General features: G+C 37.8%; 1 protein-coding gene, 1 non-coding gene and 1 pseudogene across 3 annotated transcripts in view; 1 reads left to right on the forward strand and 2 right to left on the reverse strand.

Annotated features, from left to right (window-relative positions):
- SEC24B (SEC24 homolog B, COPII coat complex component) overlaps nucleotides 1-18,921 on the reverse strand; it is a 76,210-nt gene that overhangs the window by 3,057 nt on the left and 54,232 nt on the right. For both annotated transcript variants that reach the window (XM_037509562.1, XM_037509563.2), the window contains 14 exons: nucleotides 18,099-18,225; nucleotides 17,350-17,459; nucleotides 15,079-15,191; nucleotides 11,889-12,007; nucleotides 11,462-11,517; nucleotides 10,982-11,188; nucleotides 8,578-8,701; nucleotides 8,028-8,186; nucleotides 6,773-6,946; nucleotides 5,095-5,205; nucleotides 2,922-3,097; nucleotides 2,196-2,333; nucleotides 1,363-1,467; nucleotides 493-585 (listed from right to left, as the gene is read on the reverse strand). In XM_037509562.1, coding sequence (XP_037365459.1) covers nucleotides 493-585; nucleotides 1,363-1,467; nucleotides 2,196-2,333; nucleotides 2,922-3,097; nucleotides 5,095-5,205; nucleotides 6,773-6,946; nucleotides 8,028-8,186; nucleotides 8,578-8,701; nucleotides 10,982-11,188; nucleotides 11,462-11,517; nucleotides 11,889-12,007; nucleotides 15,079-15,191; nucleotides 17,350-17,459; nucleotides 18,099-18,225 — 1,812 coding nt within the window. The remainder of the gene's footprint in view (nucleotides 1-492; nucleotides 586-1,362; nucleotides 1,468-2,195; nucleotides 2,334-2,921; nucleotides 3,098-5,094; nucleotides 5,206-6,772; nucleotides 6,947-8,027; nucleotides 8,187-8,577; nucleotides 8,702-10,981; nucleotides 11,189-11,461; nucleotides 11,518-11,888; nucleotides 12,008-15,078; nucleotides 15,192-17,349; nucleotides 17,460-18,098; nucleotides 18,226-18,921) is intronic.
- LOC119243635 (transcription factor BTF3-like) lies at nucleotides 5,853-6,568 on the reverse strand (annotated as a pseudogene).
- LOC119243861 (small nucleolar RNA SNORA41) lies at nucleotides 10,338-10,468 on the forward strand. The gene has a single exon (XR_005124863.1). It is a non-coding gene; the product is annotated as a small nucleolar RNA SNORA41 (small nucleolar RNA).

Consider the following 18,921-nt stretch of genomic DNA (forward strand, 5'->3'; position numbering starts at 1 on the left):
TGCATGAACTGCTTGTGGCAGCACTATTCCAACAGTTCCAAAGTGGAAACAACCAAATGTCTGTGGATGACTGGATAACAACACACAGCATGGCCACACAGTGGAGCTGTGAGGAAGAATAAAGCACTGATATATGCTGCAAGATGGATGAACCCTGGAAACACTGAGAATCAAAGAGGCTGAACACAGAAAGTGACATGGTGTCTGATTCTGCTTCCATGAAATGTCCACAGCAGGCAAACCCACAGAGAGAAAGCAGACTAGCCACTGCAAGGGAAGACAAGAGGGGAGAGATGGGAGATAGGCATTTCTTTTGGACTGATCGAAAAGCTCTGAAATCAGAAATTCTTGATGGTTGTAAAACACTGAACATACTAAAAACTAATCAACTTTGCACTTTAAAATGGTGAATTGTATCTGAGCTTATTATCAATAAAAGAAGTTATAACAAACAAGGACACAAATGGTAAGGCTGCATAAAATTCCACTAACCAGTTTCTGTGGTATTGATGCAAAATTAGGATACCCAAGGACATCTTCTATGAAGTTACTGTCACAGCCTTTTCCAATCCAAATGTAAAAAACCTAAAAAACAAACAAATTCCCCCAAATTAAAATTCCTTAATCAGAAACCCATTTAAGGCACCACATACAAACAAGGTAAAGTTTTACACATCTCGAAGTACGGACTAAGACCTAAAAACAAATCATATAACTGACACATTTTGGAAATCTACACCCACAATTTGAGTGACTCATATGTTTTTTGCTTTGATATCGAGGTTTCCTACAGAATACATTTCACCTTCCGAACTACGCATCCCTTGTAAGGCTCTCTGAATCCATTTCCTGCCTATAAAGTGTTATTTATGAAGTCATCTCAATCACTATGAAGACTTCATCACCACCCTGCCCACCCTGCCACCCTGAACTCTGACATGGATATAGGGTGAACTAGATAAACTTTTGAGATCCCTATGAATTTTATGATTCTAGATGGTAGACTCCCTGAAGACACAAAATCATCTGTTTTTTTTTTAAAGGGGTGAGGAGGCAGCTTCGGCTACCTGCATGCACAGCCAACCCGCTCACCCAAAATTCATCTTTTTATTTCTCTTTATCAAGCATATATAATCCATGACAGTAAATAATCCATGAGAATAAAAAATTCTTTCATCTATAGATAACAATATGATGTCCAACTCAAAAAGTCTAAAGTCAGTTGACCTCTTATGCCAGTTACCAACTTATTGCTTCTAATTTCCTGATCTCCCTTTCACTGCTTATCTGTGATAATACAGCTGAATGCTGCAAGTTTTCTTTTTGCCAGCTGAGTTAAGCTTTGTAGTAGAGGGTGCTTACAGAGCCACAGTCCATAAGGAAAGCACCTTCTCTTGTCAGCTTTTCTGCAGACAATTTCTGGAGAGGTGGCTGAGGTACAACTCTGTCATTAACATGTATTGCGCCCTGAAAAGAAAAAGGTGGAATATGAATGAGCTTACATTGCTGTCATCACAGTTTGCAAGCTAATAAACAACCGCTAAGTGCTAATAAAATAAAAAAGTGACACTGGAGAATTTAGGATGCAAAACGTACTACTAATACATTACCACCTTAGCTGTAGAATCAAGACACTCAAATATATTCAAATTAAATATAAAATCATGAACATGCAAAAGGATCTGCCCATTTCCATCCCTTTGGGGACTAGGATATACAAAAAGTGTGACTAGGATACCCACTGCAAGCAGGGCACTGCTGCACAGCTCTAGTGACATGATGTAGAGAAGACTCCAAAGAGGAGAGTTTTAACAAAAAGAAGAAAAAAAAAAAAAAACCTATATTTTTACATGCACATTAAAAATTCTATTGGAATACCAGATTTGGTTTACAATAATCGAAACGTTACTCTGATCATATCAGAAACACTGAATATATACAAATGCAAATGGAAATGTCCACTCTCCAACTTAGCTTTGTAAAAAATACAGCCACACCCACAAGGTGAATAACTTTCCATGTGAAACTAGTTTTGAAAACCCTATAACCACAGTCCTTATTTAATGTATTACTACTACAGGGGGAAAGAACCAAACAAAAGTATTGTTAATAATACATTATCACCTTAGCTATAGAATCAAGACATCAATTAGATTTGAATTAAAAAATTTCAAATGTACTAAAAGAAATCATACCTCATCGGTCAACCTGTCTATCCTGTATAAGTTGGGATGAATCATTTTCATCAGATGAACAAGGGGCTGACACTTTATCTGACACATAGCATACACACGATCATCCAGACGTGTGCTTGTACCAGTTCTAAATGCTTTCTGTTTGGAAAAAGTTAAAAACATTTCAAGTAAAACATAACTATAGAGGACAAATTTTGAAACAAATATATACTAGCCACTATCAATCATGGGAAACTCTGGGCTTCAAATCAGAAAACCCTGGATTAAATTCTCACTCTAACATTTAATATCGGTAGGTATGTGAGCAAGTTACTTAACTTCTCAAAGTTATATTGTTAACTAAGAAAAATAGGGAAACCAGCATGTAAGACTGCTGTAAGGAAAACAGAAGCTAATGGACATGACACCTATGGTGGTGCTGAGACTGTCCCTTGAACAGCAGGTCCTTTCCTTGAAGTGCTTTCTGAGAGTGCGACAGGCACATGAGCATTGAAGGTGCTCCCATGGACTGGAGCAAGAACAGAGGTATCACTAGCCGTCATGTGTTCGCCTGAACTTCACTGCCCACTGTTTTTCCCTGTTCTTCAAAACTCTTCCAATGCTAACTGCAAAATCTTCTAATCAAATATTTTTTAAAAACCCAGAAAATCTAGATCTCATTTCATCTAAGTATCAGGTATTTAAAAAGATTTCACACAAACTAACAGTATATAGAGAACAACCTACCTGTTTGAGAAGAGCCAATATATAGAGCGGAAACAACTTGAGGGAGCTGGGTGCCATCAGGGCCGAGTGCTGCACATGAGAGACCGCCGAGCCATAGGCAGACAGCGAGTCCACCACTGCGTTCACTAAGGCGTCTCTCGCATCCGACAGACTTGAGGAAATAGACCGATCCACAGCTACAAAGCAAGGAAAATGAAAATGTATTTGCTTACTAGATTCCAATGAATACTGTAAGAGAGAAAATTTACTTAAGAAGCCAATGAAGATTTTGTTTTTCGGATAGAAAAGTACATCTTACCTGTCACTCATTTTAAAAGTATGGACTCATTACACACTTTTTTTTTTTTAAAGATTGATTTATTCATGCATACAAGAACCAGTGTACAGGCCAGATGTGCAGGAGGGTGAGAGGATTCACCAGAGACAGAGCGGGGAACAGAACAGGTAGATGGACTGAAAACACTGCTGAGGGTAGCAGTGGGCAAGACAGGAGAGGTCTGCCGCACCATGTGGATATCTCCCCGGCCAGCTGGGATGGAACCCATGCTGAATAGGCTGCGGACAGCTTCACAGTGCTGCACTCAACCCCCTGTGCCACCAGGGAGGCCCTCATTACACACTATTGCCAAAATAAATCTGAATAGATGCGACAATCAGAACAAATCTGGATTGCTGGAAAGCATATATTGTACATCTACCTTTGAGAAAGTCCTAGAGATATTTCCATTATGCAAATAGAAGCCACATGTGTAAAGTATCATTTTTTCTGCATAAACAGTGTCAGTTCTGCAACCTGAGTGATCCACGAAAATCTTTTTATTTTTCCAAGTGTATTAAATCACTTTGAAATTTTCTTTGTCAAAATCTTCCCATGTCGACAGAGAGCAAAGTAAAAGGAGTCTCACATAGTGAAGGGCCAACTATCAGTTTGAAACCTAGATCTTTCAAGTGCATATATTATTAAAATAGAGGCATTTTCATACATATGCCAAGTATGCCAAGTATTAAAAATAAATCAACTTTTATATTTGAAAATGTTTTTAAAAATATATCAAAATCCAATCAGTTATGGTACAATTAATTTGAAAAAAGATCTAAAATGTTGGGACCTCCCTGGTGGCGCAGCAGTAGAGCGCTGGTTTGCAAAGCTGCCCGTAGCCTCTGCAGCGCCAGTTTGATCCCCGGCCGCCGGGCAAGGGTCCCACATGGCGCGCAGACCTCTCCTGCCACCCGCTGCTCCCCTCAGCAGTGTATTTCGTCAGTCTGCCTGTTCTGCTCTCCCCCCTGGCTCTGGTGAATTCTTTCACCCTCCCGTGCTTCTGACTGTACCCAGTGCTTGTATAAATGGATAAATAAATTTAAAAAAAAAAAAAAATCTAAAATGTAAATTTAAAAATTGGGATGCTTAGTAAAGGCTATTATAATTTCTCCCAAAATGGGTAATAATGGCTATTTTTGTACTACATGGGAAAGAAATAACATGTCTAAATTCACCTAAAAGGTAAATTCATTAAAAACAACAACAAAAAAATAGTTGTTATATTAATTCCCCAAAGGGTTAGAAAAATTTTACAGCAGAATTTACTTTTTTGAGTGCAGGTCTACGGTGGTTTCATATCAAATGCATACTCATGTAATCTCTACACAACAGTTCTAGCCCCCCCAAAACATCCCATGTGCCGCTGCCTCTAGGTAGAAAACTCCTCCCGCATTCCTAGCCCATTAGTCAATTGTCTGTTCTTCATCCCTATGATCTTCCTTTTTCAGAATGTCCTATCAATGGAACCTGAGGGATGCAGCCTCAAGGCTAAGTTCTTTTCACCTGACATGGCTCTGGGAGTCACTCAGGTCTGCTGTCACATTGGCAGTGGACTGCTTCCTGTTTCTGAGCTGTGTTCCACTGCATGGATGGACCCCAGTTTTGTGCATACACTATCCATCTGAAGGACATTTGGGATATTACCAGTTTTTAGTGATTATGAATCCCCATAAAAGATTTCTAAACTAAAGCATTAATAAGAAATACAAGAACAATCTGGTTCACACTGCTGTGAATGAAAATGTAAAACACATATGTTTTGCAAATAAGGGCTTTCTAGGGTAAAACAACGCCCAGGCTTCAGTTTATAGGCTAGAAAAAAATGTTTTACTTGCTCTTCACTTTTGTACTCACCCATGTTTGCCAGAAGGCAGAGGGCAGCTTGTACGTCCACTCCTGCATAGACGTCAGCCAGTGAACTTACCACTGGCAAGCAGAGCGTATGCACTCTGATTCTCCGCTCACCTAATGAAGTGATGAATAAGGTCAGTGCAAAATACATCCGATCAAAAAGAAACAAGCAAACAGGGCAAATATGATTTGAGCTATTGTTTGGAATACATTGAATGACAACACGTTTTAAAGACAATGGAACACTTTCCACATCTGAAGACAGACGATGAACATACAAGGAATTTTGGGTGCAGGAACACATTAGGTCCCAGTTCTTACTTTAATATCACTCATCTTAATCATACCCAACACAGTAAAATGTCAGAAAACTCAGACTGTCAAATAACAGATGTAGGCTTTAAGCACTATAAAGAATTTTTTTTTAACTATCATTTAAAATCTTTATTCAAATTCCATCAAAGATTATCAGTGATATTACATGCCATGATTAGCTTTCTATAACAACTTTGCTTTCTGTGTACAAATCAGTGTCAATGAAATAAAAAATAAAGCTGGATACTAGGCAAAGGACTTTATTAACCTGTTTCAAACATTATTCCAGGATTCTTCAGCTTAATTAGCTGCAAAGAATGAATTGTGTATTAGCAAAAACTGAAACGAGCTGCAGTGTCCAAGGGGCTCAAGCTGAAAAATATTAGAGATCTAGATTTTATCAGATCAATGAACAAAATTTAAAAATGCAGTCATAATATAAAATAGCAGCTCCCAGTAACTTCTTCAAGTTTTATTGTCTTCAGAAGTTGACTCAATTCAGTTTGCTTCATTTTTGGAAGCCTCATAAAATTCCCCACAAGATCTGGAACTTCACCATCATCATCCTCTCCAGTGGCAAGGGGTGCTTTTCCGTCCACAGATTGTTTGGGCAGAGCTTCAGCCAGTCTCCTTAAGCTAGTCAGACTGTCTGCACCAAGCTGGTTTAAGATGCTGGGTAACATTTCTGTCAGCTGTTTTGTTTCAGCATGACCTGTAACGGTGAAAGTGTTTGCTGCCAGAGATGCCTGAACCTTAGGGTTGTTAAAGTGGATCACTGTTCCTTGGTTTGTGAACATATTCACCTCTTCAATACCAGAGATGTTGTTTACCCCTAACATCTTTAAGGAGAACTGAAGTTTTTTATCATCTGCTGTAGCTGTTCTGTGAACCACCTTCTTTCTGTGAGCAGTACCTTTCCCACCAATGCGCACTTGTGCCTGCAGCTTGGTGAGTTTCTCCTGGTTCATGATAGTTTCTTTCATCTTGTTGGAGTGGAAAAGGGGCCACATGGGGGACTAGGGTTGGCGCTCAGGGGGTCTCGGGCAGACCAGCTGAGATTAGGCCACTATGTAGAATTTTTTATTTTCTGAGTCAAGCTATAATGCTCAGGATGGGAATAGCTGGATTTGGCAAAGTTTGTTTATCAGACACATGTGATCCTAGGAACACATGGTTCCCATGGGTCAAAACACATTATTTAAAGATTAAAAAACTAGCTAAAAAAAGGGACATATATTTAATGAAACAATGTAAATTCCATTTTCCCTACTGTCTGTTCCGCCATTCTCCCCATTATCTCCAGCATGTGAAAGGAGAGGAAAGTTTATGACACAGGTTCTGTGTCTTCTTTTAACAGTAACAATACCTTTGCTTGATGTATATAAGAGGGCTGTTTGAAAGCACACTAAGGAAGTATCTGTCAGACTTTCTTCAATTGACAGCTGTACTGCAAATCCGGCATCAGGATTGATGTTGGCAAGGGATAACAAATCAGTGGAACGGACAAAGAAGTTTCCATGAAAAGTGTGCATTGAGAGACCTAGGGAAGAGAGAACTTGTTATAAAAGATGAAGTAATCTTTATCTCAGGATAAAGCTACTTTTTAAAGTAAAAGATGTTGCTGATTGTGAATCGAAAGGATAATTTCAGAGTCGGAGGGGATGTCAGTAGATATTATTTAATTTACATGCCTTCCTCCTCAAAATATTGAGAACTCTTAGTAAAGTTTAGATTTAATTATATCCTAAAAATGTTCTATAATACCAATTCAAAGAACCCAATGCAGGTTATATAAAAGGAAGACTATATATTTAACTTGAATTGATAAACAAATTTATAATACTTTCTCATTTGTGATTTGAAGATGAAGATCTAACTGATGTACAAAATTATGAAGATTGTTGAGGGTCATTTTACAACTTGTTTAAGAATTAAAAGAAGAAATCAGAATCCCCTTCAGTAAATATGCTCATAAAACCAAAGTAATGTAACTTAAGACTATTTTGAATGATTATGAAGACAAGTATCATTAATCTAACAACTTCTATATTCTTCTAAATTCTCCTAAAGTCACCTCCAAAATGGGTTTTCTCTTATATTATTCTCTCTCTCTCTCTCTCTCTCTCTTTTTTTTTTAAAGATTTATTTATTTATGCATACAAGAACTGGGGTATAGGCCAGAGGTGTGGGGGTGAGAGGATTCATCAGAGAAACAGCAGGGAACAGAACAGGAAGAATGACCGAAATACACTGCTGAGGGAAGCAGAAGGCGAGCCAGGAGAGGTCTGCTGCGCCATGTGGGTAGCTCCCTGGCCAGGGATCTAACTCATGCTGCAGAGGCTGCGGATAGCTTCATAGGTTGTGTCTTAACCCCTTGCGCCACCAGGGAGGCCCCTCTTACATTATTCTCAATATAGCAAAACACTTATGTCTGCCCACTTACTCAAATTACTTAAAAATTATTCAACAACTCCGTATGTGCAAAGCAAATTTGCTGGATCACGTCCTTTATGATGAACAAGTAATCATGCTAAGAAATCACAGATAGTCAATATATAAATGCTTATTGATTTTCACAGACGTATGTCATATAAAGTATATAACTTTTTATAATTTCATACCTTTGGTACACCGTATTCTCATAACAGCCTCAAATCCAATTTTTCTTGTAAGATAACGCTTCAGGTCTTTTTGTAACTTTTCTGCTTGTGAAGGATTGTGAGTAAAGTGGAAAGATGGATAATAATAGATGCACCCTGCAGAATACTTGGACATGCAAGCTTTAGAAAGAAATAGAAGTATTAGCTACTGTCCAACCACAGTACAGATTCTATATAATGAAGAAACCTAAGTCATGAGAAAACGTAAACTGTCAAAACAAGCATAATACATAAATCTGAAAAAACAAAAACACAAGTATAAATAAAGTAAAATGTAGTATCAGGTTTATTGCTGAGCAGAGTGGTAAAGGAACTGTATTTTTAAAAACAAAATAGTAATAGCATTTTATATCTACACAGTGCCTTAAAATTTACTGATAATTTTCATAGATATTATTTAATTTACATGCCTTTCTCCCCAAAATATTGAGAACTCTTAGTAAAGAGTTGAGATTTAATTATATGCTAAAAATGTTTACAAAAACAGATAAATACAATGATATCTTCTTACCTAGAGAAGCAAGATCAGAATACTGTGAACTTAAAAGGAACAGATCCACTGCTGTCTGCTGCCCTGAGCAATCTAAAGCGAGTTTCTTATAAAAATCAGTCGCGGGGCCAAGATGTTGTACAACCTAAGTCAATAGATCATGAAGTGAGAGGTGGAAACCTTGAATTACACACATTTTCAATGTCTCTCTTATAAGAAGAGAGAGGATACCCCTGTTCCTGATAAAAACCAGGGATATTCCAGGCAGTTGACATAGATTTTTCTGTAAGAATAATAATCACTAACATTTATAAAGCACTCATGTGCCAGCACTGCTCAAGATGTTTTCCATAAATTAAATTATTTAACCCTCATAATAACATCTATTTAATGAATTATCTACATTTTACAGGTGAGGAAACTAAGGCCAAAACCGCTTAAGTAAACTGACCACTCATGTAGTTACTGAGTGGTGGATGCTGGAAAATAAACCCTGCAGTCAGGCCTACAGGGAATGTTATGAAGGCTTTTCCTACTGGTATGAGGATACTTGAACTGAGATGGCAATGGAGAAAGAGTTAAAAACACAAGGACCAGGCTCCAAGTTCTTCATTATAATATAACTTTTTTTTTTTTTTTATAGAGGCATGTTTTATTTATTTATTTATTTGTTTGTTTGTTTTGTTTATACATGCACTGGGTACAGTCAGAAGCGTCGGAGGGTGAGAGAATTCACCAGAGCCAGAGCGGGGAGCAGAGCAGGCAGAAGGACCGAAGTACACTGCTGAGGGGAGCAGCGGGCAGCAGGAGAGGTCTGCACGCCATGTGGGACCCTCCTCCAGTGGCCGGGGAGCAGCCGGGGATCGAACCGGTGCCGCGGAGGCCGCGGGCAGCTTCGCAACCCAGCGCTCAACCGCTGCGCCACCGGGGAGGCCCTACAATATAACTTTTAATATAACTTTTAAATACTGTATAATATAACTTTTCAATACTCTTAATACACTTGCCCCAATTTATTTTAAAATTAGCTTCTTTCTCAAAAAGCAATTTAGTATTCAAATTTCTATAAAAAGTAAAACATAGTGCTATTTTTCTTTAACAGTTTGGTAAAGAATGAAAAAGCCACAATAACTAATGGCAGTTACAAAAAGAGCATCCTAGGAGTACAGGTTGACTAAAACATAAGCAGAGTTCAATAAGTGAGTGCATTAATAAGTTCAATCAAGTTTTTACTACTAGGAAGTGAGCCCAAGGAGAATCTAAATATGATTTATGACAAGATTTATGACACCATTAAAACAGTTTAATTCATAACTAGTAGTAGTGGTATCTTCTCAAAATTTATTTGAGGTAGAATAAAATTCATGAAAAAAATCAAAACCAATGGGTATGATTTATTTGTTATTTGAAATGGAGATTAAAATATTGTGATCAAATCCTCATGTAAATAAAATCCAAGTAATATTCAGTCTCATTTTTTTTAATTGGTAGAGACAATTCAATTGATAGGATGCCATTAATTAAATAAAAAAGTTCACATTTACTAAAAAATATTTTTTAAAGAGGATTTTTAGGGGTCTCAGAAAATGCAATATACCCTCACAATATACCCTCAGTGGAAAAAGATCACTTAAAAATATAGCATACATGTGTGATGGCCGATTATGCTTACTTAAGTATTTGTAAAACTAAATGCTATTATCTCAGTGAGTTTACTGATAAATTTTTTTCTACTTTCCAATGATTTGTATTATCTTTATAATTTAAAAATTTACTAATGATTCCACAGCTACTGGTCTGCAACTGTTCTTATTGTAGCAGTTGCCGCATTCCTCTGTGAGAAAGAATGTTACAAGATTAAACACCTCTTTCTTAGTGAAACAGAAAGTGGGCACATCTGTGACAAACAAGATGTATTCTATACTTCTGTTTGGCAAAGGAGATGACAATCCATTACAAAACAAATGGTGATTTCTTAAATGTCTTGCCCCAGGGTAGAAAGATAAAATTGAGTAAGCAAAAAAAAAAAAAAAAAAAAATAATGAGCACGTTAAATTCTACTATCTGAGATTTAGTATTATCATGTACATAATAGAAAAGAGCACAGGAGTCAGAACATTGAGTCCCATTTTTACCATTAGTTATTTAACATCTTTAGCAAAACAGTTTAATCTGTTTCCTCATCTACAAAATGAAAGGGTTAGAGAAAATGACCTCTAAATTTCTATGACTTGCAAACAAAGTAATAAAAAGAACACATTACAACACAAACTCAAAACAGTAATTCAAACTAAATTCTCTTGTCAGCTTTCATTTTCTTTACTATTCTTGAAGTAGAAAAGTAGATAATGAACAAATAATTGAATGGTCTGCAAGGGCAGAAAATACCATCTTGAATATGACAGAGAAAACAAATAGATGATACCTTTGTACTCGACCGCTGATTAGGGTCTTCTCTGGACTGCAGAAGCCCTGCACCCAACGAAGGCAACTGTGTCTGAAACACAGACACACGGCCGCCCGTTGGAGACATCAGCTTAAAGGCAGCCTGAAGCGCAGGGCCAAGGGCACTGTGAGTTTCTCTTGTGTTGGTGAACATACTTGGTAATGCATTCAGTAAGTCTCTTATAAGCTGGGAAAGCAAAGATTAATAGCTCAATTACGGAGTAGGCAAGGCAATGTTTTTTAAAACACCCCAAGTGTAGTATCTGCTGCTGTATTGTAGGCAGCAAAACATACACTGAAAAGTGAACAGACACGCCCCACCCCCCCACCGCCCGCCATGCTGTGCACTGTGAAGACACCGACAGCGTGAAGATACCACACAAATACAAGTCACCACACAAACATGGGCAGCTGAAATAACAAATATTTTGCTACCTTAAGGAAAAAGAATCCATCTCACCTCTTTGCTTTCATATAGATTCACAAGTAAGCTATCCGGTGTAGGCAGAAAAACATCTACAGGGAAGAAATATTTTAATATTTCTTTTTATTTTAAATATTTTAATCAATGCCAATCAAGTCAAGACAATATAATAAATTTAAAAATCTTTGTGTCAGGCCACACATGTAGTAGGCACCATAAAATCATTTTATTAAATATGTATACTCTGCATAAATATATATACACATGTCTGTGCACGTGCATGCAAGTACACATACAGATTTAAGAAAATCAGAATCAAGTACTTTCCAGGAAATCATTTACTTTAAAACAAAAATCAAATTGCACCAAACTGACTTTACAGCATTATGACAACATGTATTGTAAAATTAAGCAATGTGAATCCCCAAATCTGTCATGAAAAGACATTTTATTCACTGCTTACCATCTATGTCAGATACAATCAACATCTGAGGCTGTGATAATCCTTCTTGTAAATTGTAGAAATGAATAGTACTATCAAAGGTCATGAATCCTATTCTTGTTCGGGAATCTCCAGGAAGCCTAAAGATAAAAACGACAATTTTAAATTCCACGTGCTCAGTAACTTACTTTCTTGCCAAAAAAACCCCACAAAAAACCTGAAATATTAAGTCTAGAAATAATTACATATGCTTCTCCAGAGGACAGAAAATTTATTCCTGTCTGGGTCACTATCTATCAGAGAAGAGCAACAATGGAACATTTCATTTCAGATAAAAGCACCAGTGTGTTATGAGGTCACAGACTCTGTCTTGGTGGTAGGTGTGGTGTGGTAACAACACCTGAAAGGGGCGATCCTAAACGTCTAAATCATATGCGATATTGTAAACCAATGTTAGCACTAAAAATAAATAAATTGCAGAAATTGTTTTTAGAAGATTGAACTATGTTCAAATAATAAACATTAAAATTGACACGATTCAAAAACCAAAGATTACTTGCTAACTTTCAAAAATTCTCTCAAGTGCAAGTTACTCATCTTTTCATTTTCAATGTTACAAAAATCGCACACTTTGCTTAAATATTTTAAAGACAGAAGGACAAACGTGTATTTTCCAAATAAAAGATTTAAATGTAAAGCAAATCAGACTTTCATGTGTAAAATTTAAAATAAAAATCCATTTAAGAACACAGACATTCTATCTAACATTCATCTTTTAAAACTTTTCTGCTAGAAGCCTGTATTGAAATGTCAATGCCACAGCATAAAACAATAAGCATAAAATATTGCCCATCAAGCTCTCCCTGTTAGTAAGACAGATGCCTCATCTCACAGAAGTATGTTTCTAAGTACTGGTCACTAAGTTAACTGCTGTTCTGTAATTTATTTTTTCAGCAGTACCTTTACATTACCGTTGATTATTACTAGAAGCCAAAACAAAGCTCAGAAGCATTATTACTATTATGCCTGGCTGATGGGGCCATTCAGATGAAGTCGACAAGCTAGTTCAAAAAGCACTTTAGAGAACAGACTGCAAGGAGCTACTGGATGGCTAGCTAATCTATACTGGTCAATATTTATGATGTTTCTATAGACTAATCCTTACTTCTTTGCAACTTCTAAGATCTCTCAGTATTGTTACGGTTACCAATCAGAACTGAGACTACTTTACTCACTTCCCTCCAAGTTCAAAATACAGACCTGAGGCAGAAGTGCTCCAGCATGAAATTCCTCTTTCTCAGTTATTTCCACAGCCCCTTCCAAATACATGCTCCTATACTGGTGCTACCCTTCACCTTTACTTTTTGTTCTGGCTTTATTAATGCTTTTATTTTGAGCCTATAAGCAAATATGCTTTTAATTATTGAGTTGTTGGAAAAGTCATGAAGCATTTTTGCATAGAAAACAAAAAATACGTCATGTCTTTCTAACAACTCACTATTTTCTATTCTCCATTTTACCCTTCTGGTTTTGCATAGTCTATTTAATCCACAAATAGTCACTCATCTTTGTCGGAGTGGCGCCTATTTCTTGGGCTATGCCCTCACACTTTTCCCAACTTCAGTATGAAAAGAGCTTTCTTTGCAGAGTGGTCTTCCATGGTCATGATGGATAAAGCTATCTTTGGAGTAAGCCCTTGTCACTAAGAGAGGGAAAATGCTGGCCCTCCCCAGTGGCACAGCGGGTTGAGTGCAGCGCTGTGAAGCTGTCCGCAGCCTCTGCAGTGCAGGTTCGATTCCTGGCCGGCCAGGGAGATTCCCACATGGCGCGGCAGACCTCTCCTGCCTCGCCCGCTGCTCGCCTCAGCAGTGTGTTTCGTCAGGTCTGCCTGTTCTGTTTCCCCACTCTGGCTCTGGCGAATTCTCTCACCCTCCCGTGCCTCTGGCCTGTACCCCAGTGCTTGCATAAATAAATAAATCTTTAAAAAAATATTTAAAAAAAAAAAAAGAGGGGCCTCTTTGGTGGCGCAGTGGGTTGAGCGCCACGCTGTGAAGCTGTCTGCAGCCTCTGCAGTGCCGGTTTGATCCCGGCCGGCTGGCGACAATCCCACATGGCAAAGCAGACCTCTCCTGTCTCGCCCGCTGCTCCCCTCAGCAGTGTATTTCATCAGTCTACCTATTCTATTCCCCGTTCTGTCTCTGGTGGATCCTCTTACCCCCAACATCTCTGGCCTGTACCCCGGTTCTTGTACAAAAATAAATAAAAAAAAAAAAAAAAAGAAAAGAAAGAAAGGGAAAATGCTACGACTAGAGGATAAATTTGAAAACTCTTAAATTACTAACAAATTAGAAGCATGTCATTTAGTATCTCTGGATTTTTTTCTAATCATGGGCAAAGAAGATTAGTAACATGCAGACTACAGTGACTAGAGTTAGCTCTCAACAGAGTGGGGACTCTCAGACTCAGCGGGATGATGGGGAGACCCTCTGGAGTAACCAAGAGCACCTGTGACAAGGTATCATACACTGCCACCTCCATACATGCCAAGGCGTGAGCCATTCTTACTAACGATCTGTCTTATCTGCTGTGGGCATTGGAATAAAGAAACGCACAAACAACTTTTTTCCCCAGAGATTTGGAAGACTGGTTTTTTAAAGATAGTTGAGGGTTTCCTTCCTAATACCAGTAGATACAAGATCAGGAACCAGTCGGATACAAGCAAGCCTTCCTGTGCTGCTTTCATCCACAACACAGCTCAGACCTAATATGCCAAAAAGAGCTCAGTTTCTAGCTTCCTGAAATACTCAGCACAAAGTCAGTTCCCTAGTTCCTTTGATCAGATTCAAGCTCCCACTAAAAGTATCTCATGTAAAACTCCTTGCTCAGGCATCAATTACAGCTGAAACGCTCTCACTGGCATCCCTGATATCTTGGCCCTGTCAGGCGCAGTGCTCCGATCTGCTAAGTCAGAGGATAATTAGATCTAAATTCCTCATTAAGCATGGGGAGCTTTAATGACTCAGATGTCCAGTCATAAATCACAAAAATCTAAGTAGCAGGATCCTTACTCTAAGGAGGACAGGATATAATATTTTAGTCAGTGAATAAATGAAATCAAATTTAACTGAAAACCAATCCCATAGTTTAATAAACACATGAAATTTACATGCACTCATACACACATATATGTAGTAAGTAAAAAAATTCTTACTTGTCTAAATTTTCTAGTAACGACTGGCACAAAATTGTCAAATACCCAGCTTCCACTGCATTATGGGATACGTCCAAAACAAACAAGTAGACTGCTGGTTGAGGGGGACGAAGCTGAAAAAGGAATAAAAATAATGTGATTTATTTAGTAGCTACATATACCCCTCTCATGTCACTAATACTATATTTATGAGTCTACTATACCCCCCCCAAAAAAAAAAAAAAAATCCAACAGGATTGATGTTTTATAAGATCTTCCTCTAACTTTTTCTCATAAAGCTAACTGGCTAAGTATGATAGGGCAGGGAATACGCCGTAATGGTTAAATAGATGGGCTGAACGTCTGCTTGACAGTGTTGGCTGAGATATCTTGCAAGCAACAATTGAGTTTGTTTTTTAATACTAATCTCTATATTTCCTCCCTTCTTCTGTTCCTAAAATTTTTTTTTAAATATACTTTTTAAAACCTGACAACCATTAGGACTAGTCTCAAGGGTTAAGTATAAGAAAGTATACTTATACTAAGCATAAGAAAGTCCTTGTGATAGTATCGTATGGCAAAGCTTTATCTGCCAGCTATATCCACTGAAGTATTTATGGGTTAAATGACATGATACTGGGATTAGTATTAACAAACTTCAGTGTGGGGTCATGGATGGACTGAGGAAAAATGAAATATATTTAGCAAAATGTTGATAACTGAAGCTTGGTGATGAGTAAATGATGGTTAAGATACTATTTTCTCTCTTTTTTTTAAACACACCTGCATATTACTACTGTAGAAAGTTAAAAAGGGGCACAAAAAGTCTTTTTAAAAGCATGCCAATCAAGGATCTCATGGGCTTTATGGCCAAAATTAAAAATTACTTTTTGCTTCACCACTTCAATTACATTAAAATTCCAAAGGAGCCAGAATAGAGTTAGGGACATAATGAGTTAGTTGTACAGAAGACAAAAACTTGAGAGTAAAAGTGATAAAAGAAAATATTAGTATAGTTAATATGCAACAGACAAGAAGATACTAGGTTAAAATGGGCAGATACTAAGTTGGACAAAGGGTCTTTAAAATTATAAAAATAAGGCTGGGCCTCCCCAGTGGCGTAGCGGGTTTAGCACAGCGCTGTGAAGCTGTCTGCAGCCTCTGCAGTGCCGGTTCTATCCTGGCTGGCCAGCGAGATACCCACATGGTGCAGCAGACCTCTCCTGCCTCGCCCACTGCTCCCCTCAGCAGTGTATTTCGGTCCTTCTGCCTGTTCTGCTCCCTGCTCTGTCTCTGGTGCATTCTCTCACCCTCCTGCGCCTCTGGCCTGTACCCCAGTGCTTGTATAAATAAAACAAATCTTTAAAAAAAATAAATAAAAATAAGGTTACCAGAAGGGGAGTATGAATAGGGCAGGGGTGAGCAACGGGGAGAGAAGGGTCTAATGGAGGATTACTGGAGTTTTGGTGGTGGGTGGGGGAAAATAAAATGCAATTGTAGGGGTGTAAACCTTTACCCCAAAGACACACAGTGTGATGCCAATCAACATTACCTCAACAAATACAACAAAAACAAAACCAAATTATAAAAAGAGAAAAAAAATGGGTTAACCACCCAGAATTTAACACACATTAGTTGTCCCTTTTCTCACTAGTAATGCTTTAAAATTTTAAAGATAACAGACTAGAAACCAGGACACAAAAGAAACAATTTTTGTGAGTATGTGTAAAATAAGCAGAAATGATGGCGAAGATGAGCAGAACTTAGAGCAAGAATCCACTTTTGTATGTGGAAATGAGATCTAGAATCAGAACTAATTCAGGAACAGGCAGAACCTTATAACTGAAAAGAAGTAGAGTGAAGTCAATATCCATTTACCTTGACATTTGTATTGGCTGACCCAGCAGAATGATGATCTCTGTAAGGGCCTAAAACTGTGTTTTGGGGAAAACGTGCTTTTCCGTTTGAGGGTATTAAAATATTAGTTGGTGAAAGAGTATTTATAACCATTATAAAGTGTAATCAAGTAAAAAAAGGCAATAAACTGTAAATGTTAGTGTTCACCATAAAACATTGCTAACATTTCTTAGTGATACAATTATATTCTTCTAGGAAATAGAGTAACCTTTAGAAAGTTTTCTATTTGTTAAACATAAACTTTCAGCATTAATTTACTTAAAAAAAATTCAGACTAGGGACAACTTTAAAATTTGGACAAGAATTCCTGTAACAGCCAATTATAAACTACCACTACCACTGTACTCCATTACTAACTGAACACTGAATAGATACCATGTAATCTGAAGAAGCGATGAACTCCACTGTTGAATTCTGAACTTCTGGCCGTTTATGAGGTTCTCCATAAGACCGGGTAAGGGGATTATACATAAATTCTTCAGGAACTAGGAAAGAATGAAGAATTGAGTATAAATTTAGGGACACAATTTGTAATCAAACACATACAGACAAGCCTGGAAATAAACACCTCTATCACCAGTATTTATAAGAAGTTTACAGGAGTTCTCTCAACATCGAATGGCTAAAAAGTAGTATTTTATGGTCCCTTTAAAGAATACATCAGAAAGATTTTTAAAAAGGCCAACCATTTAATTTCTGAAATCAGGGGAGGAAACCATGACACAGCTAACCTCGCTTCTTAGGTTTTTGTTCTATTATATCACACGACACAGGAAAAAAAAAAAAAAATCAGAGAAAAATAGAAATTTAAAAGTGTTTACAGTTAGAGGAGCTAAGAAATGACTGCCCAAAAGACAGGTATACACACAGGCCTGCACCGTGCGGGCCCACCTGAGCCCGACTGACCACAGTGAAAATGAGACAGTCCCACCCTCAGGACCTTTTCCTGTCCTGTCACTCCCTCATTGTCGACTCTCCCCATGGCCGGTCCAGGGGAAGTGTCCTTAGCCTATATTCTCTCCATGAAACATGGCATTAGTTTTTAAAGCAATGAGGAGCTAAGATGACAAAGATGCAAAAAAGTTAAATATTTAACACACTTATTTTGAGAGTCTGAAACTCACCATCATTAACTCTGTAGCACAAATTGCACTTCCACCTCCGTTGATCAATAAAAGAGACAAAGGGGTTGATATATGTCCGACAAGACCGGCACCTCACGATGGTGTTTGATGTTATGACCGGTAATTGCTAGGAGGTAAAAGAAGGTGGTTGTGGCAGAAAAAGGAGCCAGGGAGATAGAACACCCCCATCCCACTGCCAGTATAGTACAGTAACCGTAACTGCGTGTGAAATAGAAGCATTTCCATAAAATCCAGTGATAAGTGGACAAGAGATTTCTTCCCTCTCTTGTCACAGACTAGAAGTTAACAAGCACATAATGCCACACCAAGTATAATAAAAGTCACTGACTAACAAGAAAAGCCTAGTTGGCCAAGAAAATAATGGAACTCAGAGCTCATCCCCAGGAATGCAGAGGTAACAGTGAGAGAGAAACACAGACCATGCGTCAATGTCTCTGTCTCTACAGCCACGCCCTGCACCAAGGTCTGGCCCCACACCCCAGATGCCTCTACCAGCCTTTTAAGAACATACCACTCTGACTTAGTGTGGGAAAGGAGCTTTATATTCTATATAAGAAATTTAGAAAGCAGTGAAAAGATGAAGAAATCACTTATTCTTCTCTCTGAATTAACCTCAACATTTTAGTATATCTCTTCCTGTTTTTTTCTCCCATCTATACATAAACATTAATACTTCTGTTTTCATCTCATTCATGCCTTTTGTATGAAATTTCTCCATACATATAGTTTTTATTACTCAGTGACTACATATGATTTGCAAAGAAAATTAGGAAGTACACTTAATTGAAAAATACAAAAACAA

The sequence above is a fragment of the Talpa occidentalis genome, unplaced genomic scaffold, assembly GCF_014898055.3.
Source record: "Talpa occidentalis isolate TD23 unplaced genomic scaffold, MPIMG_talOcc4v2.1 talOcc4.13, whole genome shotgun sequence".
NCBI classification, from domain to species: Eukaryota; Metazoa; Chordata; class Mammalia; order Eulipotyphla; family Talpidae; genus Talpa; species Talpa occidentalis.